The sequence below is a fragment of the Schistocerca gregaria genome, chromosome 8, assembly GCF_023897955.1.
Source record: "Schistocerca gregaria isolate iqSchGreg1 chromosome 8, iqSchGreg1.2, whole genome shotgun sequence".
Taxonomy (NCBI): domain Eukaryota; kingdom Metazoa; phylum Arthropoda; class Insecta; order Orthoptera; family Acrididae; genus Schistocerca; species Schistocerca gregaria.
Window position 1 is genome coordinate 255,277,609 of NC_064927.1, and position 24,976 is coordinate 255,302,584.

General features: G+C 39.0%; 1 protein-coding gene across 1 annotated transcript in view; it reads left to right on the forward strand.

The window, feature by feature from the left end:
• The window catches only part of LOC126285431 (cubilin-like), a 1,398,426-nt gene that overhangs the window by 1,192,055 nt on the left and 181,395 nt on the right, over positions 1 to 24,976 (forward strand). The window contains exon 52 of the mRNA XM_049984811.1: positions 11,191 to 11,416. Within this exon, the coding sequence (XP_049840768.1) occupies positions 11,191 to 11,416 (226 nt within the window). The remainder of the gene's footprint in view (positions 1 to 11,190; positions 11,417 to 24,976) is intronic.

Genomic DNA, 24,976 nt, shown 5'->3' on the forward strand with positions numbered 1-24,976 from the left:
CTTTCTCGAATATATGGAAATGTCATTATTTATGCTTTCCTGGGACACAATAAAAATTAATTGGCTTAAATGTTTATGTGTACTTTGCAGCAAATATGTACTGGTAAATGTCATGGAGCTATACTGCGATGATGCACATTTTAATTTTTCATTTGTTTTATGACCTGTGTATAAATATCCTTATAACTAAATTGTTTACTCGAGGTGTGGCCCATTTCTTCATTTGGTACCTGCTACCCTCAACTTAATTCCCTTCCTCTGTGCAGTGACAATTCACTGGTTGCTGAAATTAAAAGACTTAAAAGTAATTGCATTACGTAGCTTGGTGGCCATTTATACATTTGGTCATTACATCCGTCCGCAGGTATTTCCATACTTCATTTCAATTCTTAAGCATTCATTTATTCTGTTACCCTTTATGACCATTCACTCTGCAAAGAGAATTATTTGACATTTACTATGGTATTTTTTCATGTCTTCTTAGCTTACACATCTTGTATATTTATTCATAATGCTTCCTTTTGCTTGTAAATATGTTGTATACAGCTTAGTATTTAATTAAATTACTGCGTACTTATATCAATAGCTTCCTTAGTTCTTAGACAGAAGATGTAATTGGTTAGTATTTCCATCTACTTTGTATTTAAGTTAGCTACTTATACATATTATATTCCTATTTGTTTGTGCCTTCTGCCAGTCAGGTGCACATGTGCACAGGCCAATGCCTCCTCTTACTGCTGATGGCATTTATTATTGAGCACCCACAGCTGAACCATAAGCTAATTCTGTATATACTTTCGCTTCAAGTGAAGCAATGTATTATTTCTCATTCCTGATGATTTTATGCTTAGGTGCACAAATCAAAAGAATTACCTATACCTATACAAATTACTTTATATTAAATACACTCCAGAAAAAAATACAATTAGGGTTGTGTACATTATGTACAATTATCTTGCTTCATCATTCTCTAAAAGCTTTTATATATTTGTGAGGGTGGATACCCTTGTCTCTCCCTGTTTTCTCATAGACTAATCTGTACATTCCAGAGTAAAGGTATTATAGAAATTATATGGTCTTGAATAGAGTAATTGCCATTCTTATTCAGTTTGCCAGTTTTTGTCGATTTAGGGTGTGACAATAAGAGAGGACTCATTGTCCTTCAAAAAACTGTGTGACATGTTTCAGTTTTTATTATATATTTTCTTTCTATATTCAACCTGTTTTCAAATGTAATCACAGCTTGTTTTATTTTGTCTTGTAGTGTCATTTCTGTGGTGGGTACTTTTGGTATGAAGGACTTCCACTCATTTGTTTGTTTTGTGTGGAAAATCAGTTCATCAGGTGTGAAACCTGTTGAAGAATGTGGAAGGTTAATGACAACTTGCATAATAGGAGTTACATATTCTATCCATTGGGTGTGTTTGTGAGGGGTGTATGTCCTAAAAAACCAGTTAAATTCTGTAAAGGCTCATTTTATGGGACTTGCTTCTGGGAAAAAAAATAAAAAAAAAAAAAAAAAACTTTATACTACATCCAGAATGAGATTTTCACTCTGCAGCAGAGTGTGCGCTGATATGAAACTTCTGACCGAGACTCAAACTCGGGACCCTTGCCTTTCGTGGGCAAGTGCTCTACCATCTGAGCTACCTAAGCACAACCCACACCTGGTACTCAGAGCTTTACTTCTGCCAGTAACTTGTTTCCTACCTTCCAAACTTTACAGAAGCTCTCCTGTGAACCATGCAGAACTAACACTCCTGAAATATTGTGGAGACATGGCTTAGCCACAGCCTGGGGGATGTTTCCAGAATGAGGAGAGCTTCTGTAAAGTTTGGAAGGTAGGGGACAAGATACTGGCAGAAGTAAAGCTGTGAGTACCAGGTGTGAGTCGTGCTTTGGTAGCTCAGATGGTAGAGCACTTGCCCGCGAAAGGCAAAGTTCCCGAGTTCAAGTCTACGTCAGGCACAGAGTTTTAATCTGCCAGGAAGTTTCATATCATCGCACACTCCGCTACAGAGTGAAAATCTCATTCTGGAAACATCCCCCAGGCTGTGGCTAAGCCATGTCTCCACAATATCCTTTCTTTCAGGAGTGCTAGTTCTGTATGGTTCGCAGGAGAGCTTCTGTAAAGTTTGGAAGGTAGGAGACAAGATACTGGCGTGTATCTCACTATATTTTAACACTTTGGACTGTTCTGATTTTTGACATATTGCACACTTTCTTAATACCCATAGGACTCACATTTTTAAACTTGCAAAATGATAAAGTGTTGCAATTTTTCAGTACATTTGCCTACTCCATAATGTCCCCATACTTCATGTGTGTGTCTTATAAATTCATCAGTATAATCTTCAGTAATACACGCACACCACTGATCAGGTTTTTCATGTTCCATATGAAACAAAATGCCCTTGTACTCCATATACTATTTACTTACCTTTCCACGATTATCTTGCTTAAGGTTTTGCATGACTTGACTCCATCTGGGATCCTGCTGTTGTATAGTTTTGATTTGCTTACGAAACATATGGTAATCAGACTGTTGTGTTGTACCTTGCATTAATAACGTTCTGATTTCTGCATCTTGCTTTATTAATTCTTTACGTTCATCTAAACCTTTTGGTAATGTAGACAATGCATCTGCAATAACATTCTTACTTCATATAATATAAATGATCTTGGAATTGAGTACTTGTAAATATAGACACCACCTAGCTAATCTACGGTGAAATAGGGTATATGTTAAAACAAATGACAGTGACTGATAGTCACAGTAAACTTTGGTATTCTTACCCCACAAAATGAGCAAGTAGTAAAGGAAACAAAAGAAAAATTCGGAGTAGGTATTAAAATTCATGGAGAAGAAGTAAAAACTTTGAGGTTTGCCGATGACTCATAATTCTGTCAGAGACAGCAAAGGACTTGGAAGAGCAGTTGAACGGAATGGATAGTGTCTTGAAAGGAGGATATAAGATGAACATCAACAAAAGCAAAACGAGGATAATGGAATGTAGTCAAATTAAATCGGGTGATGCTGAGGGAATTAGATTAGGAAATGAGACACTTAAAGTAGTAGAGGAGTTTTGCTATTTAGGAAGTCAAATAACTGATGATGGTCGAAGTAGAGAGGATATAAAATGTAGACTGGCAATGGCAAGAAAAGCGTTTCTGAAGAAGAGAAATTTGTTTACATCGAGTATAGATTTTAAGTGTCAGGTAGTCGTTCCTCAAAGTATTTGTATGGAGTGTAGCCATGTATGGAAGTGAAACATGGACGATAACTAGTTTGGACAAGAAGTGAATAGAAGCTTTCGAAATGTGGTGCTACAGAAGAATGCTGAAGATAAGGTGGATAGATCACATAACTAATGAGGAGGTATTGAATAGGATTGGGTAGAAGAGAAGTTTGTGGCACAACTTGACTAGAAGAAGGGATCGGTTGGTAGGACGTGTCCTGAGGCATAAAGGGATCACAAATTTAGCATTGGAGGGCAGCGTGGAGGGTAAAAAAGAGATGAATACACTAAGCAGATTCAGAAGGATGTAGGTTGCAGTAGGTACTGGGAGATGAAGAAGCTTGCACGGAACAGAGTAACATGGAGAGCTGCATCAAACCAGTCTCAGGACTGAAGACAACAACAACAACCCCACAAAAAGTATTCAAACCTTTTAAATACCCATATTAAAGCTAAACTTTCCAATTCTGACCCAGAGTAAGATCTTTCTGCTTCTGATAATGTCCGACTAGAAAAACTGATGACCTTGGATACTTCTTTACCTTCTTCTGGAACAAGCATGCCCCCAACCCCTGAAATGAGGCATCTGCGCATAGACAAAAATCCTTTGACATGTCAGAATGGCTAAGAATGTTTGCATTAACTAATGCCTGCTTAATGTTATTAAAGTCCTCCTGACAGTTATCATCCCATAACCAAGGCCTATTTTCTCGTAGCAAGTTGAGTCATGCATCACTGTGCTGTGGTATGAATTTACAAAAAAAAGGATGCTAGTCCTAAGTAAGTTTTAAGTTGTTTTTTTATTACTTGGAGCCAGACAGTTGTGTATGGCATCAAGTTTTTTTCAGATAAGGTAATATATCTAGTTCTGACAGAACATGTCCTAAAAATTTGACTTGCTCCTTACCAAAAATAGAATTTTTATATTGCCTGTTACTCTGTATTCTTCAAATTGTTGAAGTACTTGTTCAGTCAGCCTGATATGTTCTAACCAAGAGGGTGTGGCTATTAGCATGTTGTCTACATTGTGGGTATGTTAACATTTTGCACTGTACAACTGCCTCTGGAACCTGCTGTAGGACTCGTGACAATTTATGGATGAATGTCGACAGGTTGTGGTTTTTTCACTGTAGCCTGTGTATTATTTATGTGCATATTTCATGATTGGGTAATATTTTCTTCTAAAAGATTCCAGATCCTACCTTCTGCCGTTTGTAGATTAACCTTGTTCACTATTTCATTTTCTTTGTTTCTAAATAGGTTTTTCTACTACATCTGTGTATAACTTACAATTGGTTACTTATTTCTCTGCAATGGCATTACTATTATCTAAGTCATTAACCTACTGTGAGGCCGTGTCTTGGAAATCCCTTAATACTTGTTTTAGTTCTTGTTTCATCGTATTTAGGTCTTGTGTAACAGTGCTTTGTTGCTGTTTTACCATTTACATATCTTGTATGACAGTGATCAGATTCTATGTCAAGTTATCAATTTTGGTATTCTTATCTTGTTTTATATCACTAAAGATGTTGGCTACAAAGTCTTTCCCGATGTATTTCGCTAGTTCACGACAGTCAGTTTTAGCCCTGACGATGACCATGGAGGTAGTGGTCGAAAGCTTGGAGTTTTACCCTGAATTGATGCGGCATGTACACCGAGAGATTTTTAATGAAGATGTTGTTCATATTATCTAATTTCATGTTTATGTTAGATAATAACTGTTGTGGCAGTGCATCAGTTGTATTACTGTGATTGCTGTCAGCTGTACTTTCCAAGTTAATGTTTGTGATGTGAACAAGTGGTGTTTGTAACGTGTTGCTAAGATTTATATTTGTATTACTCTCCAGTGTTTCATTCATGACCAGTGTATCACTCTGGGAGATACATGACATTGTCTCATCAATTGGAAACATGGTGTTGTCAAAGTTATTCTGGTGTAGAGCATCGCTATCATTTGTCACACCTGCGACAGTCATCCCTGACCTACTTAAGCTTTCTGTGGTAGGCATGCATGGTGCCTGAACCTCAGTTGTTCAATCACTCAATTTTATGCCATCTTGGCTGATTGTATTTTTGATATTGTTATCAACAATGGACATATATTTTTCTGCCATGTTGTATGAATATACAAAAATAAAAATTTCAAAAAAAAAAGAAAAGAAAAGAATAATTTCATATGCTAATTATTACACTTGACAATTGTAACTTATGTGATGTCAAAGCCTGTTTTACATCTACTGTTACATGCAAACTATTGTGTTGCAGGTCTTTATGTGTTATTGACAATTTGTATCACACTGAAAAATTCCTGTAAATTTTCCACCACAAAATTCAAGGAATGGAATAATAAGGAAAAGGTTTCTATCTACAGCAAAACACATGCTACCAAGCATAACCATACGAGCAACTTGCATAGCAAACCTGGGACTAACTCTTACTTCTTTTGAAAATTTCTCCAAAATTTTTGCCTTTTTGCTTTACTTGCTCCCCATTGTGATTCATGCAAACAGAAAATATGAACGATTAGTTTTTATGACTAATAATGATGTCATAGAAATTTCTTGCTATAACAATAGTTAACAAACCCTATTTCCAACCAGTGTCCTGAAGTCATGGCACTTAGGTCACCAGTTGTGATATAATAAAAAAAATTAAATGAAAGGAATTGATTGGTAATTATCCTTTTGCTTACAATGAAAAAAGAGAATATTAGCACAGTTGCATTATTATACAATGTTCTGCATATATGAAATTGTGCTACTGTCCATTCATTTTATCTTGTGCCATTTCTCTTTATGTGTCCATCACTACATATATTTTACAATGCTACTCGCCATATAGTGGAGATGTTGAGTCGCGATAGGCACAGCAAAAAGATTCACACAATTATAACTCTCAGCCATTAAGGCCTTTGTCAGCAATAGACAGACACACACATGCATACACACACACACACACTCACACAAACGCAACTTGCACACCCATCTGCAGTCTCAGACAACTGAAACCACACTGCGAGCAGCAGCACCAGTGAATGATGGGAGTGCCGACTGGATGGGGGTAAGGAGGATGCTGGAGCAGGGAGGGGGAGGGATAGTATGGTGGGGGTGGCAGAAGTGAGGTGCTGCAGTTTAGACGGAAGGCTTTAGAGAAGGTCGGGAGGAGGGAGGGGTAAGTAGTGGAAAAGAGAGAAATAAAAAGAAATTAAAAATTGGGTGTGGGGTGAAATGACGGCTGTGTAGTGCTGGAAAGCCTACAGGGTGGAGGCTGGATGGATGAGGACAGTGACTAACGAAGGTTGAGGCCAGGAGGGTTACGGGAACATAGGATGTATTGCAGAGAAAGTTCCCACATGTGCAATTCAGAAACGCTGGTGTTGGTGGGAAGGATCCATAAGGCAGAGTCTGTGAAGCAGCTATTGAGATGAGGGGTATCATGTTTGGCAGCATGTTAAGCAACAGGGAGGCCCACTTGTTTATTGGCCACAGTTTTTTGGTGGCCTTTCATGCAGACAGACAGCTTGTTGCTTGTCATGCCTACATAGACTGCAACACAGTGGTAGCAGCTTAGCTTGTAAGTCACATGATTGGTTTCACAGGTAGCCCTGCCCTTGATGGAATAGTTGATGTTAGTGACCGGACTGGAGTAGGTGGTGGTAGGTTAATGTATGGGACAGGTTTTGCATCTAGGTCTATTACAGGGGTGTGAGCCATGAGGTAAGGGATTGGGAGCAGAGGTTGTGTAAGGATGGACAAGTATATTGTGTAGCTTTGGTGGACAGCAGAATACCACTGTAGGAGGGGTGGGAAGAATACTGGGCAGGACATTTATCATTTCAGGACACAATGATAGTTAATCAAATCCCTAGTGGAGAATGTAATTCAGTTGCTTCAGTCCTCGGTGGTACTAAGTTATGAGGGGAATGCTCCTCTGTGGCCAGACTGTGGGACTGGTGGGAGACTGGAAAGGTAAGGCATGGGATAATTGTATTTGTAGAAAGTTGGAGGATAATTATGGTCAGTGAAGGCTTCAGTGAGACCCTCCGTGTATTCTGGGAGGGACTGCTCATCACTGCAGATGCAACAACTATGGGTGGCTAGGCTTTACAGAAGGGACTTATTGATATGGAATGGGTGGCAACTGTCGAAATGGGGGTATTGCTGGTGGTTAGTAGGTTTTATATGGACGAAGGTACTGATGTAGCCATCTCTGAGGTAGAGGCCAGCATCTAGGAAGGTGGCTTGATGGGACGAATAGGACCAGGTGATGGAAATGGTGGAGAAGTTGTTGAGGTTCTGGAGGAATATTGATAGGGTGTCCTCACTTTCAATCCATATAGCAAAGATGTCATCAATGAATTTGAACCAGATGAGCGACTTAGGATTCTCAGTTTTTAGGAAGGATTCCTCTAGATGGCCCATGAATAGGTTTTCATAGAAGGGGCCATGCGGGTGCCCCTTGCCATACCCCGGATTTGTTTGTAGGTAATGCCTTCAAAGGAAAAGTACTTGTAGGTGAGGATATAGTTGGTCATGGCAACTTAGAAGGAGGTTCTTGGTTTGGAATCCACAAGGCATCTGGAAAAGTAGTGTTCAATAGCAGAAGGCCATGGGCATTAGGAATGTTAGTGTACAATGAGATGCATCAATAGTGACGAGCAGGGAACTGTGTGGTAAGGGGATAGGAACTGTGGAGAGTCAGTGGAGGAAATGGTTGGCATCTTTTATGTAGGAGGATAAGTTCCGGGTAATAGGTTGAAGGTGTTGGTCTATGAGACCAGAGATTCTCTCAGTGGGGCCACAGTAACTGGCCATAATGGGTCATCCTGTGTGGCTGGGTTTATGGACTTTAGGAAGCATGTAGAAGGTGGTAGTGCAGGGTATGGTAGGGGTAAGTAGAGAGGTGGACTCTCAGTAGAGGTTCTGGGATGGGCCTAAGGATTTGAGTAGTGACTGGAGATTCTGCTGGATTACTGGAATGGGGTCACTGTGGCAGGGTTTGTTGGTGGAAGTATCTGCAAGCTGACAGAGTCCTTCCACCAGGTAATCCTTGCAGTTCAAAACAACAGTGGAAGAGTCTTTTCCTGCAGGTAGGATTATAAGGTCAGGATCAGTTTTTAGATGGTAGTCTGTGGTTCTTTCTGTGAATGTAAGGTTAGTTTGAATGTTGAAGGATTTGGGGAATGATGGTGAGGCAAGGTTCGAGGTTAAGAAATTCTGGTAAGTTAACAGACGATGGTTTGGAGGCAGTGAGGGAGGATCACGGTTGGATAGAGGAGTGAAAGAATTAGGCAGGGTTCAATATTGGTCTTTGGTTGAGTCTGACTGGTTGGATGGTGATGAAAAAGTGTTTCCACTGTAGGAACCGGCAGGAGGAGAGAACGTCTTTAAAAAGTCCTGCATGATTTAATTTGGAAATGGGGCAAAGAGTGAGGCCTTTGGAAAGGACTGATATTTCTGTGGGACTAAGCATTATGGAGGAAAGGTTCATGACTATGGTGTGGGTCTGTTTAGGTTCTGGGTTCTGTATGGCGGTGTGAGGAAGTTTTTGAGGGTGGGGTAAGTGTAGTAGGTCTGTGACACAGTGTTTGTCAGCTGTGAGGGGACATGGAGGAGGTTGGGAATGTGTTGTAGAGGTAATGAACAGTGGTTCTCTGAGGCAGGAATAGGAAGTGAGCAGGATGGAAAGCTTTTTGAGGTGACGTTCTGCATGTTGCTCGAGATTACATAGAAGGAGAATTTTGCGGATGGAGAGAGGATTGGGATTGGTTGATATGGTTGTGCAGGACTATGTTGGTGAGGGCTAAGGATTGGCATAATCTGAACAAGTGGAGGTCATCGTGAAAGGAGGGGTGGCAACCAGAGATGGGCAATTTGATGATAAGGCCATTAGAGGGGATTTGATGAGACAAGACAAGCAACAATGCAGGAGCAGTGTGTGGGACTGTGATCTGGCCAGGGATAAGGAAACTTTTCTGTATTGTTACAGATGGAAGGAGCAAGGATCCATGGTGGTGCAAAAACTGCAAAAAATTGCATAAAAAATTAGAATTACGTCCAAAAAAATTATGCACAAATACACCCAAATGCATTTGAAAAAGACGAAATAGATGCACAAGTGGAAAAAATGATGATAGCAGAAGGCGAAATATCACTAAAATTGGGGAGAAGTCAGAGTGATCAAAGTAGAGAATAACATATAATTAATATGTGTATATTACTGTTGGTGGCAGGTTTGAGGGTGGAAACGCATTGAAATTACAGGAACTGATGCAGGGAGAGTGATAAGTTTGCAAGTATAGGATTGATTATATTGGCAGAAGTAATGTGGGACATAAGATGCTGGACCAACAACCAGCGAGGTCATGAGGCCATCTGTTGCGCATGGCCAAGACGGTTGATACAGTATGGTTTGTAAGTAGACCATGCAGTGAAGTTTGTAAGGCAACAAGAGAAACACAGGAAAGAAAAGAAAGAAAGATGGACATTGAGTATAGTGATGCAAAGGAAAGTAGTAACAAGGGAAAATGGCATGGGGTTAGGATCGAAGAAAAGCCGTCAGGCAAAAATTAGACAACGGAAGATCCAGGATGGAATGTAACAATTTATTGATTATATTTCTTGTCTTCTGAAAACTTCTTCTTCTGTTAATTTCACGAAAAAATGACTGTAGAATTCTTTTCCTCCATTTCAATTGTAGATGCAGTGAGCTGACTCCAGGGAAGACCACTGCCTCTCAAGATGATATGAAATATGAATGAATTCTTCTTAACTTGTTTCTATCCCAGTTTGATAAAAATACTTAATAATAGTATTAACTCTTCTCTTATTAAGAAACACATATGATACAAAAGACTTGTAGCCCATCATACTACAAGCAGTACAGCATAACAAAGCTGCTACATACAATAGAGTGAAACAAAAGTCATTTACAAAAAAGTGAATGATGTTTTATTGGTCATTTGTCTGTGTGTTCATAACTAATGTCTTTGCCAATCCTTATAGTCAGTCTTTGATTATATCATTATCACTGTTTCATTTTTTAATAAATTTTAACTTCACCATGTCCAGGGGAACTTTCACAATGTACCTGCATAACTGAGGAAGCTTAAAAAGGAAGGGAGGCCCGTCAGATCCCATGATGAGAGGGGAGCACCTGTTGTAAAGATTAAAGATGTCTCAGATCTAAGTGAGCTGCCCTTCCTTTTTAGATTTCCTTAATCCAAAGACCTCTCATCCTTGAGAAAGAAAGTAGGATAGTATATGGACTTTTATATGTGCCTATTGAGAGTCTGGACTTTTTTGTCAAGACAAGTACTGACCAGAAATTCTGTCTCTTAATAAGTAGTCTGCAGTGTATATTACCTCTCCCATTTCTTGTTTTCTTTGTTTGTTCCATCCCATATTACATTTCTGTCCACTCTTATGCCTCATTTCAGTTTCTTTTGTTTTTGTTGTTACATGCCACTACAGTTCCTAACCACTGTACTGCTCTATTCTCTTTCTCTCTATATTTATTTAACTCTTATTTTCATCCACTTGTTGTCTCTTGCATATTGCTTTGCTTCTGATCACACTCTTATTTGAGACAGTCTCATTCATGTACTGTCATTAGTACATTATTAATGTATCTCTAATGTAAATTTTGCTTGTTATATCTTAAATCATTTATGTTGTTCCTTATCATCTTCTGCCTGATCTCTGGTGCCTCCTTTTTTATTGTGATTCTGATGAACTTAGTAATTCATTTATAATTTGTACTACAGTTTTATTTCCATTTCTCTTTCGTTCCTTTTGGCTGTATTTAAAAAAATATTTTCTGTTAAAAGTTCGAAAGATTTTACATTAATCATCCTTTTTTTCTGTTAGAAAGAGTATACGTGTATTTGCTAACTTTAATTTCTAGTCTCAGTCTGGTTATGTATGTTTCACATAAATAATTGTTAACACAGGTGCATTTCAACCAAGTGAACATTTGGGGAGGTCCTGGAGAGGAACATTATTTGGCTATACACAATGGAGAAAGCATTGATTCCCCAGAGATTGTGCATTTGACACCAGGTACAACCACTGCAACAGATATAATTTCAGAAACCAACCATCTCTGGCTTGAGTACCACACGGGTCCAAACCCTTCTGGCTCTGGTTTCAGCATACACATGTCTCCAGTGATTTCAGGTTGGTCATTTTTTTAAAAGTCATATGATGAATCCTTCATTCACTGCTGCAAGTTCATTTTAGAGATTCCTTAGTGCATAAATGTGGGTCTTTTTTCTGTCTACCTGTGCTTACATGTCTAATATACACTGTCATGCCCAAAACATCTCAATAATATAAGTAGAAACTTGTGTGTGTGTGTGTGTGTGTGTGTGTGTGTGTGTGTGTGTGTGTGTGTGTGTGTGTGTGTGTGTCAATCAAACGTATTTTAATCTGTCTCGCGTGTGAAGTATTTATTTGGCTCTATTCAAAAACATATTAGCAAAGCCAGCCCTTAATTAATTCCAAAATAATTGCCAGGTTTGTCAAAAGCATTGTTTGCTTAATTATATCTGTTAATTTCATTATTGAAACAAATAATTTGCCCTAACCTTTATGATGGAATGAACTATTAAAAAGGAGGAATTTTTTAATGTATTCAGTTAACTGAATGAGTTTTTTAAATTGTAATTTCTGTAACTTAAACACCAAACAGTGTATAGTTTGAGTTCCTATTATTGTGAGGATATATGAAGGCCCCATGTTTGGTCCTGAAACAGTCAGTCCACAGCCAATTTTCAGAGGGAAATTGTGTGCTGTTTCAAGTAACAACAATGCATCACCCTAACAGTGGAATTAGTATAACACAAATAGGTCGTGGGTTAAAAAAATGACAGTGTCCTTTCAGTTTATTTGAGAAATAGTGTCACACATACCTTATTATTCTATAAGAACTGTGAACTGTGTGATTAGGTATTTACTGCTCATAGATGTACAACAGTGAACTATTGTAGCAGTATGCTGATGTTTGCTCGCAACCTATTAATGAGGCTTAACATTTACCAATAATAAACTGACCATATAACTTTGCAATACGGGAGGGGGGGGGGGGGGGGGGGGGTGGTCGAGCAATGAAAGTTGAAAGTAAAGAACTGTGAAATGCACCTGTGTGCAACTGTTGGCTACTTCATTTACAGTAGTCACGATTGAACTTCCATCCCCCATTTTTCAGCCAGTATAACAATTCAGTATGTTGACACTGAGGACTATCGAAGAAATAAATCAGGCAAATGTTGCAAGGTACTGGTGTTGCCATATTGAGGCTGATGTTAACATCTAGGAAGGTGGTTATCTGGTTTGAGTAGTATCATGTGAAGCAAATGGGGGAGAAAATGTCTTATCCCATGAGTAAAGTTATTTACGATCTACTCATATTCCATAAGTCACTTCATTGTTCGTACAGGCAGTGTATGATTTTGGACAGGGTGCTTGTATCCAGTACCAACACCATTTGTAGTAATGGTGACAGTCCATCATTTGTTCATTTTGACATAATATCTTTGATGACACCTTTTGAACTCAGTGTATCTCATCAGATGAAAAGTGATGTGGACTAAAGTATGTGCAATTTCAGTTACTCATATGATATCCTGATAGCACAACCCAAAGACCGATTTGTGTAAAATTTAGTAGGTAGCATTGAGGAGAGTACATTCTGTGACTGTCAAAATATGGTGTGTTGTTGGGGGCAATGCCATTCCTCATTGGACAACTGCAGGATGGGGCAGAAGTCATGATAGGAAATGTTCAATGTTATTGTACTGAAACAGGAAGAACATGAAAGGCATGCATAAACATTAAATGATTCCTTGGCTCTAACAGAAATTATATTTAACAGAAGAAGATACACGTAACAATGGAATAACCCAGGAACAAATGTTATTACATACTTCTTACATATGTCAAGCTCTCTTTGTACGCTTACCATCATTATTGGCACAGAGTTGGATGTTGGTGAAGGTTGTCTTTCGCCCAGATATAAAGATATTGAGACTGGAAGCCAAGATACACGGCACATTCATATGTAATCATAATATTTTGGTGAGCTGCTTAGTTTTGGAAAAGCTGCAAGTAACTGTTTGCACAAATCTTTTTGTTTATTCATATCATGATCACTTAATTCATTGATCTTGTGAGGTCAAAATGAATGGGAACTTTCCTTCTTCATTGAATGACACATGGAGCTTCTGAAAATATTCATCTATGCTGACTGCTTCCTTGTCACTTTTGCTGGTGAATGAAGCAGTGATGCATTTAAGCAGTCAGTGACTTCATTTTCATTTGCTTGGGTCTTTCACTGTGAGTACATCTGTCACAGACCTAGTTGCAAAGACCTTTCTTCCCAGTTTCCAACGATTAGCCTTCCTTGGGTCTTCTTTCTTGAAACAAATTAAAATCTTTTTTCCCAATTTCATTGCATATTTCACTTGTTTGGTCTTTTTCATGCACCCATATGCTAAAAAGATGGACTTTTTCCATTGTGAATCTTCTTGTATCCACCATATTAACTCAACTATTTATGACAGTATCAGCCTGGCAGCAGAACAGAGCATGATCCCATTACATAGCATTCGTCAGAACCAGAAGCAAAACAACATGATCACATCCCATATTTTTATGGAGTGACACCTGCATTCCTATAATTTGAGTGATCTCTATGAGATGACAGACAGACAGGAACATTATTTTCAAGCCAGAATACATTTCCAGATCCATTTAACCTTGAAACGATATGTTACATTATTTGAATACTTCCTGATTGTGATTTTTTGCACTCTCTGTATATCTATGTATATTATAAAAATGTTTATATGTTCCACCTTTTCTGCTAAACCACTGGATCAATTTCAGCCAGCCTTAATACACACATCACTTACTATCTGAAAAGGAGGTGGAGGTAAGAACGCTTACCTCCCATGGGGGACAGGTTTTCAGGTGAAAAAATAATTATTCCTTGCTGAGAAATATGGAGGGAACTGTCTGTCTGATTCGATTTCTTGCATGACCAGTGTTTTGTGCAGTTAGTATTGGAATGCAAGGCATACAGCATAGAGTGGATCCCCATGGCTGTGCAGAGACTGGGAGGAAGAGGAGTTGGATATTGAGAGGAGGAGCAAAAAGATGGACAGATAGGGGGGTGGATGAGATGGACAGAGAAAGGGCGTAGGAGGTGGTGAAGAAGGGTAGAGGATGATGGATAGAGAGAGTGGGATGGATAGAGAAAAAGAGTAGGAGGTGGACAGAAAGGGGTGAGAAGGAGATGGACAGAGAGAGGGGGAGGAGTTGAAGAGAGAGGAGGAGGAGGTGGACAGAGAGACAGGTGAGGAGTGGGAGATGCAGGAAGTAGGTGGAGGGTGTAGAGTGGTAGCAGGTAGGCGAAAAAGAAGAGGGGGAGAAGGTGCTAAACAGAGAGAGCAAGAGGAAGATATGGACTGTGAGAGGGGATGGGGGAGATGGACAAAGAGAGGTGGAGGAGGAGACAAAGAGACAAAGAGAGTGGGGAAGAGTAAATGGAGATATAGAGGTGGGAGAAGGAGATGGACAGAGAGATGGGGAGATAAAGAGATAGTCATAGTCAGGGAAGAAGTGGATGTGTACAGTACATGTCTCATTCATGTATGCGGGTGAACCCACGGGGAATGGGCTATCCTTATAAGTATAAAACAGCATTTCCTCTTGACCACTGCATTGATTTCAACCAGTACTGGTAAACGCACTGCTTGCTACATGAGAATCATCTCTGTGGGGGTTATAACCTCCTAGCTCCCATAGGTATGACAAAAAGGGTTTTCTAATATTGACATGCACACTGTGTGGCAAGACAGACATGTTGTGCCAGACAGAATGCATGTCAGGAGTGGAAAACCAGGTTTTTCCCATGGCCAAGGAAGTTAGGAGGCTCTAAACGAACAGAACTGATTCTCATTTCGAGGAAGATGGAGGATATGGGTAGAGAGAGGAGTAAAGTAGGGATGGATAATAAGAGGCAGAGGAGGAGATGTGCAGAGATAGGAGGGAGAAGGGCATGGTCAGTGGTAGGGGGCAGGTGAAGGGTGTAGAGGCATAGTGGGCAGGTGAAAAGGAAAATGTGGAGAAGGAGATGAACAAGAAAGGGGGATGAGGAATAGGCAGAGGGAGGGGGAGAAACGTAATTATCTGAGAGAACAGGCAGAGGAGATGGACAAAGAGAAGGGGGTGGAGAAAGTCAAGAGATAGAGAGAGAGTGGGGAGAAAGAGATGGAGAAATATAGACAGGGATAAAGTGGAAAGAGAGATTTGGAGGGGGACAGAAAGATGTGGACACAGAGAGTGGGGAGGATGAGATGTGTACAATATATGTGTTGAACATTTTTACAGGCAAAGTATGCAACTGTTGAGGAATTGACCCCCCAGATTAGTCGAGGGTCTACCAAAGGTATCTCCTTAACAACCATTCAGCAAATGTTGCTGCATATGGGCCTCCACAGCAGGTGCCTGGTTAATGCTGCCATGCTGACTACTGTTCATGGGCAACAAAGGCTGGAATTTGCCCACCAGACTTCTACTGGGTGGTGATAGGTGGCCTTCTAACATGAATCATGTCATATGCTCCTTTGGAGAGATGGTCGTTGGTGTGCATTGCATGAAATATCTGAAAGCACCCTGCAACAATCATTGGAAGGGTCCAGGCCAAAGGAGGGAGTGTTATGGTCTGGGGAGTGTTTTTAGGCATTCCCTGTATGTGCATGATTTGGAGAGCACCAGGAGAAGTTTACTATACTCTTAGCCATCAAATTAACTAGATTTAAGCCCAGTCAAGAATGTGTGGGGCCACCTCGATCAAGCTGTTCGTGCCATGCATCATCAACCAGGTAATCTACCACAACTTTCCACAACACTGGAATTTGCATGACAGACACTACCTTCCAGAACCTCACTCATTCTCTCCCTGCATGTCTGCACTGTAAAAGGTGGTTATTCAGGCCTTTGACAGGTGGTCACGTTGATGTGAATGGACTGCATATGTATGTATGTTTCTCTTCTCTTAAACCATTCATGGTACACATATCACTTATTGTCTGGAAAAAAGCACTGGGGGGAAGAACCATCTGCCTTGTATTGGGGTGTGGGTGCAAATGAGGTAACATAGGAGATGGACAGAGAGATGTTGAGGGATGGGGGATGGAAAGGGAGAGGCAGAAGGAGATGGATAGGGAGGAGGAGATGGCCAGGGAGAGAGGGGAGGAGGTGTAGGAGACATGTGAAAGGTGAGTTGTAGACAAGTGGAAAAGAAAGAGGGTTTGAGGAGGGACATGGAAGAGGGAAAGAGGGAGAGGCTGTGAACCGGAAGAGGGAAAGCCTGTGGGGAGGCCGGTGGAAGAGGTACACAATGTGGAGTGGCAGGTGGAAAAGAGCTACAGTGTGTGAGGAGGCAGGTGAAAGAGAATCAGGTGTGAGGAGGCAGTTGGTGGAGGGACAGAGTGTGAGAAGTCATGATAAAAGGGACAGGGTGTGGTGAAGCAGTAGATTAGAGAAGATATTTAAATTTTTCTGGATTATTTCTATAAAACCATAACTAACTTCTACCATCACTGACTTAATTGACTTGGAATACTTTCAAAGAACGAAGTGCATTTTGCCTTTTATTTGTACTGTCTAGGGGGTAAACAAGGTCACGAAGATGAGCAATGTATTTAATCAACATTCTCATCAGTTTGTTTCAGGAACAAAGCCCATGCCACATGGCTGAATACTGCAGATAAATTTAACACCCTGCCAGGAGTTGTGTGCTGGTAAAACAGCAAAGATTCAGATATATATATATGTGAGGTGTGATCAAAAAGTAACAGAAATTTTTGTTTTTCTTAAAGAATCGTTGTGTATTTGTCAACATAAACTCAGTCCTCTTCAAAGTAATCCCCCTCAGATGTAAGACACCTGTGCCACCACTTTTTACAATCGTGGAAGCACTTCTGGAACTTACTTTTCATCATGGTGTTCAGCTTGCAATCTACCCCCTACTTCCTTGTTGCATCTACTGTCTACAATGAGCCGAGTCTTTTCTAGTGACTTGACAGGAGTGAGATTACAATAAATTTTCAGTTAATTTATCTTTTCTTGTCGAGTTGGCTCCAGTTCTTCTTGTCTAGGGGTCTGATTCTTGAAGCTGAAATTCTCAAGTTCTAGGTCCTCATGGTTAAATTGACCTAAAGAATTTTGAAGATTATTGTTGCAGCCTTTGTTGTTTTTATGTTAATTTATTTTGTCACATTTTAGTTTGTCACACAGTCTTCAATTTTCACATTAACAAAGCTGAAATTACATTGTTCGTCCAAAATACAAAAATACATCTGATCACATCAGAGGCATGTGTACCATCCCCAGTAGAAATATTACAAAACTTGAAAGTGATATTTGGGGGAAAAAAATTATTGAATTATACCTGAACATAACCGCTCAGGTGATATATAATTTTCTCTTATGTGTATTATTATTATTATTATTATTATTATTATTATTATCATATAAAATTCTGTGCATTATTTTTGAGTGCACTCTGACAATAATGGACCACATACATGGAAAAGGAACCATCTTTTGTCATCTTTTATCCATTATCACTCTCTCTCTTGTCTTCAATGCAAGTAATCAGACATCATTGTGAGTACTGTTGAATGTAAGCATAATTGTTCTTGTAATCAGATAATATATTAGTTTCATGCTATTATTCACTTTTAATTGTAAGAGGTGAGCCCTATCTCGTGTCTGCTTCCTTTGAATATCAGTAATTTAAGTTATTTTCTGCACAACAATTGCAGCTGCCATTGCAGCCACAGCCGACATTACGAAGCAATTTTAATTTCTGAAATTAGCAGAAGCGAATTATTCACTCACTTCAATTATAATACAAATTTTTTCCACAGCCGTCAGCTGCTGCAATGGAAGACATAGCTTTAAGATTTTTATTTTCAGTTTCACATATGAGATCCAGAGCCAGACTCAGACAACAATGCATCACGGAAGAAAATGGTAAGAAATTATTCTCTTGCACATGTGTGGGCAAATGCAAATAATAATCAGAGATTTCATGTTCGAGCAGAAACGTTTAGACAAGGCAAGAACCTAAAAAAGTTTATTTCATTTTTTAACATACATGTAACATTTTAAAAGACGAGTGGGACTTACAATTATTAATATGATTAATTATTTTGCTAAGGACTAACTTTCAGTGAACAAACTGTCTTACAAAAAGCAATTTAATTCAAATCAAGGAAAAAATCTAAATTAAGCAAATAACCAGATTAGCAAATTAATTTTGAGAAAAGCCCACCATGTAATAACAACATTCATATAAAAAGAAAGAAAAATATTTTATATTATCATAAATCACATGAGACTTGCCTACTCCTATTTCACTCCATGGTAATAACAATATTTCAAAGGGTTTACATTTCTCTTGACAAATGAATTTCTATTAGTTTCAATTATTATAATAATAAACAGTACTAGATTGCATAATTAATAATAGAAATTTTAAGTGTGTCAAATAATTCATAATTTCAAATGTTTCTAAAAAACAAATAATTTTAACTGTACAGCCGGAACTAGTACTTATCGATTGTAACATCCAGAAAGGATAATTCCTATTCATAAATTTTAGCTTGAACTATTGTGTCTAAAACTAAATGAAATTTTCAGAGAAACAGCTGAGATAATACTGACCTGTCCAAAATTCAAGAAATATTACTGGTATCAACTACTACTATTGAGGAAAAGTAATGTTAGAGTAGGAGGTCCTGTTACAAGGTCCTTCTGTCATTCTGTTTTTTTATGTTTTTGTGTGGAAGTAAAATGACATTCTTTCATGGTTCTCTTCAGCTTCATCTTCTGTCAGTCACCCAATCGCCATAACATCCTAGTACATCCCTATGCCACTCTCAGTCTAAATCATTTGCCACAGACATTATATCCCTGTGGGTGACCAGGTGCAAGACATGCTAAATCCACCCACCCAGCACTTCCTATTCTAGTCCTGCCACAGACATATCTTGCCCCAACAAGGGCTGAGCTACCTGTGAAAGCAGCCATGTTATATAATAGCTGTGCTACAGTAATTGAACAGGTTTTTTATATTTGTTTTACTACCAACCATCTGCCCACCAGAATGAATGGCCACTGCCGACCTGTGGCCAAGACCAAAGTAAGCCATCATGTTGCACAACATGCAGCTGAACATAACATGCTTGATTTCAATGGCAGCTTTGCAAACCAAGCCATCTGGATGCTCCCCTCCATCATCAGATTTTCTGAACTGCACAGATGGGAACTATTCTTGCAGCACGTTCCTGGCACACGAATCTATCCCAGCCTCAGCCAATGGTAACCTAATGTCCTCACACCCACCACCCAACATTTTATGTCTCCCTCTGTCCTATCATCTCCTCCCTTTTCATGTCCGCTCACCATCATTGTGTGCCACCCTCTGCCAGTGCAACCACCTGTCCTTTCCCCTTCCCTGTTCCTCTCCTTTTCCGCTCCCTGTTTTTTTCCCCCCTGCACCCCACCTCCTGAAGCTGCTCCTCTCTACCTGGTTCCTTGATGCCTCACAAGACAGCGCTCTCCTTACCCTCCCCCTCCCCCCCCCCCCCTTTCCCAAATCCATATCCTACTATTCCTCAATGCTTCGCTGTCCCTTTCCAGATTTGTGTGTGTGTGTGTGTGTGTGTGTGTCTGTGTGTGTGTGTGTGTGTGTGTGTGTGTGTGTGTGTGTGTGTGTGTGTGTGTGTGATAGTCACATTCCAGGCAGAGCTGCCAGTGGTAGTGGTCATGTGTGCTTTGGGTGTGCTTGCCTGTACAAATGTGTGGGGTGTTTTCTCTGCTGAAGATGCTTTTCATTGTGCCCTTCTGTAACTCAATGGGTCATCTTGAGTAGCAGTCTATTGTTTTCCTAATAATGTTGAGATTCCAACTTAGAGTTTCCATTGTTTGATTTTGTCAGTGTTCACACTAATTGTGTTAAATTTTTCCTTGTCTGCTGTGGACTTCTCCATATCTACAAGTTATCTTGTGCTGTAATCTGTAATGTTTTCTTAATGCTCATCTTTCTACTAAAGAATAGTAAACACTTCTTAATAAAAAAAAAAGAAAAGAAGAGAATTTGATCATGTGGGATTCATGGCTGGGAGGACCCATCTGGAGAAGTTTGGTGTCTGGGTTGCAAGTTTTATTTCAGCCAACACCACATTGGGCAACTTGTGCACTGGTGATGATGATGAAATGATGATGAGGACAACACAACACACAGTGCACTAGTGGAGAATTTCTCCAACCTGGCTGGGAATCGAGCTGAGGCCTGCTGCATGGTAGGCAAAGATGTTACCACTCAGCTAAGCAGACAGACACTTTTTAATAAATACTGAGGTACTGATCCTTCCTTTACAACTGGGAATCTCTTCCTATATACTATGTGAACATACATAAATTTGACATTTACTCTGTAAAATGATCACCTCGTACAGCTCAGTACAAAATCTGGTAGATAATCTTCAACTATTCTCCGTGATGTCATTCCAATTGTCATGGTATGAACTGTTCCGTGGCATGCTTTGCTTCTCCAAGGTGGAACATCATAGTATGAAATTATTCTTCAGCCAGCAAATACTGGTACACATAGCAAAACAGCTGTCATCGTTCCTGTTTGGAGAAGCCTTTGTCCATCTGGGCCAGTATACATGCACAAAATAGTAAAACTCCCAAACAATTAACTATCCTAAACCAATAAACTAATAAAAATTACTTTCATTGTGATGACTATCATCCTTGTGTGAGGCAGAAACAAACCTCGTTATCAAAAGTGATAGGTTACACTAAAACATGTTTCATTGGTAGAGTGTATGTTCCACTTTTTCACAATTTTGTGCTACAAATATACAGTTGCAGAAGTTGTTTTCTCAACTGTATATCTGTATTTTATATAAGTACAGGAAAACGTCATTATACATGACAGATACAATCTATCTAATCACCGCACATATTGAATACTTGTAAATAAAGAGTCATTTTATATTTAAAATATGGGGTTAAGTTCTCATTTACTCACATATTAAGTACAAAATAACAGAGTTTCTCAGTATTTTTACTAAAAATAACCATTATTGTCTTTATGAAATACATTTTAATGATAAATTCATACAGTTAAAAATATAACACCGAAACACAGAATAATTATAATTCCACCTCCAATGAACTCCCAGCCTGCTCTTGTCACAACCTTTTAGTGCTCTAGGATTTTACAAGTGGTAGATAATAAGGGGTTTTAAATTCACAATCCCCTGCAGCATATTGTCCAAAAAGAAGTGTGCATTGGTCCTTGGCAGTTTTAAATCCTGGTGCTGTTTTATCTTCAGTAGAAACAAACATGTGGTTAGGCATTTGTTTCCAAAATAAGCTCATTTTACGAAGGTTGAAAACCTGCTTCACAGTATAGCCTTTTTCTGTCAAAATTTCTTTGAACTTATTTTTAAATTCCCCACTTCTAACTTCATCTGCCCCAACTATCTCTCCCATGATTTTAATATTGTGAAAGTGAAAACATTGCTCAAAGTAGTCTGGCTAACCTGAGCTAGCCGAGGAAGGTGCTGGATCATCCTCTTCTTGTGTTAAATCTGCATACAGTCTCTTAGTTTTATCTTGAATAACAGCTCCAGAGAGAGCCATATGCTGTTCGCTATGGTGCTCCATCTAATGGCTTAGCATTCTTTCCATTCTTTTCATTGCTTTCAAGTGAGATTTGGTCAGTCTATCATACTTAAGTCAGTAGGACAGTGAGCTGTTTTTCAAAACAATTCTGCATTGTCACAAACAGTTCTCACAGTAGATTTGTGAAGTTTAAACCCCAGTGAATGTCATCAATACCCTCATCTTTCTTATATTGATCCAAAGTTTTCCCTTTGTTTCTAATGAATATGAGCTTCGTACATACTTTGTCCCCTTGACATGCACAATTTTGTTCCTATAACCCAGAATTTAAATACAGAACCTGTCAAATGCAGCTTCACAGCTCAACTGACCTGAACTGACAATTTACACAGTGACAAACATGATGGAAGATGTGCATTGACATGCACTAATGCATTACTCCTTCCTCATGTTGTTAACAGGTGGCAGCACTGGATTTAAAACTAAAACCATTTATATGTAAAACATGGATAATGAATTCAACTGTTATGTCATCTGCCTGTAAATTTCTTTTTTTGAAATGGTTCTCTAACTTTCTCCAGTCTAGCAATGTCATTTTTGTATGGCCCCATTGTGTGTCTTTGCTTCCTACATGGCATAATTCTTTCACATTTTGTTGCTTGCACAAAAGTAAATTTAAAGTTAATGTTTCACTATCTCATAATTGTGTATACTCTTTCTCCATGCAGCATAAGTATTTTGTATATTTTCTTTTGTTGTATGGAAGAGGCCCCCGTATTCATTCTGATGTTGCTTCTTTGTACTTTAATACATTGCTACATGATGTATGCTGTGAATATTCAAATTTTCCACTCTAAATAGTATTACACAAAGTTTTGGGGTTGCAGCAGAATTACATCAACTTCTTGCCATGATATTTCAGGTGACAACCTTTCAGCCATCTTTTTGTGAGTGTTATGCACTGTAAATTGCTAGTGCAAACACAACTTTATACAAGAATTGGCATGGAGATGCATGCGCAAAGACAATCACTGCATAACTGAGCTCTGCCAAGCTTCTTGCCCTCTTCAAGTACTGCTCCATCTACGGCACGAAGGTGCATGCATAGTGGTGATATTACATGTGTGCGCTATGTCGGAATGCACATGTGGAGTTGAAATTCAGATTTCAAAATTAACTGTTGCTATATGTGTCATTGTTCATTAAGTGTTTTCATTGTGAATAAATTAAAGAAATCATTGGTCCCACACTTAAGGAAGTTGGAAACTTTTTTATAGAAGACTTTGAGGGGAAGGCCTTGACTCGGCAGAACATAAACCATAGGTCTTCTGGCAATAAATATATGAAACTTTCATGGTGTGGCCCCATGGAGAAGAAGAACTGTCATGCTTTTTGCATGATAAGACTTGTGCTCTTTTTCATTTGGCAAAGGACAATCTGGAATTGCAGAAGGCTGGAATCTACAGAATACCTTGCCAGTTTGGCAAAGCCTGCATCGGTCAGACAACGTGCATAATGCATGAAAGGTGCACTGCACACAATTGTCACTTTGCCTTTCACAGCCCAGTTAGTCTGCCACACCCAAGCATTGTATCTTCACAGGGCATTCCATGGATTATTCTGTCACAGAAATGTTGGCCTTAATGAGATCGTTCTGGGATTCAATTATTAAGGAATTGGTGGAAATATATTTAGTGAAATATCTTATTAATTGTTATGGTAACTTTCAACAGGTTAAGGCATGGGACCTGGTGAATTATTTAACTTGATCAGAAAGAAAATTTTTTATGACCAGTGATACATCTACTGACAGTTAATTTTACTAATTTTGATATCTGTAATTTAACTCCATTAATGTGCATTCTGACAGAGAGTGCATATGTAGTATCACCATTACACATGCATCGGCATACCATTGATTGAGCAATATTTGAAGAGGGTGCAAAAGTTGACAAGAGTCACTCCGGTAACAGCTGCCTTTGTGCATGCAGCTCCATGCCAATTCTTTGTATAAAGTTAGTAATTGGAATTAGCAATCTCCAGTGCCAAACAATCACTGTCTGAAGATGGCTAAATGGTTCTCAGTTGAAATATCTTAGAAAGAAGTCGATGAAATCCAGCTACAATCCCAAAACTTCAAGGAATGATGTATACTGCTGGAAATGTATGTGATTCTGTGTATTTCCTTTTTTCGTCGGTGTCCCAGATCATTCACCAGATTTTAAAAGCTTTTTCTTGTTTACTAAATATATGGCCATTTCTCTTGCCTTAATTATTTTCTCCTGAACTTTACTTCATTCATCTTATATTTTTAAAAAATGGCTCTGAGCACTATGGGACTTAACATCTACTTCATTCGTCTTGTATTTTTAAAAAATGGCTCTGAGCACTATGGGACTTAACTTCTGAGGTCATCAGTCCCCTAGAACTTAGAACTACTTAAACCTAACTAATCTAAGGACCTCACACACATCCATGCACGAGGCAGGATTCGAACCTGCGACCGTAGCGGTCACGCGGTTCCAGACTGTAGCGCCTAGAACCACTAGGCCACACCAGCTGGCTTTTTATTTAAATACCTGCTTTTTCTCCACATGCTAATCACTGATTTTGGACTGGTCACCTTTCTTCTTAATATATATGTATACCCATTTCCCTTTTTTATACATGCTTTTTAATTTTGATCTAATGTTGATTTCTATTACTTTATAAACCAAAGCTGCCTCTGTACAGTGGTATGCTTTGCAGTTCACTTCTGTACAATGCCACACTCCAGATGAATACTTTCAGAAAAGACTTAGTAAATCTTAAATTATATTCAGTATTAACAAATTTCTTTTTGTCTGAATTGCTTTTCTTGCTTTTGCCAGTCTGTATTTTCCACTTCTCTACTTTGGTGACCATTGTCACTCATTTTACTCCTCAGTTAGTAAACTCCTATACTACTTTTCATGTCCCATATTTTAATGTAATTTCCCTCAGCATTGTCTGATTTAGCTCTGTTTCATTCCATTACACTTGGTT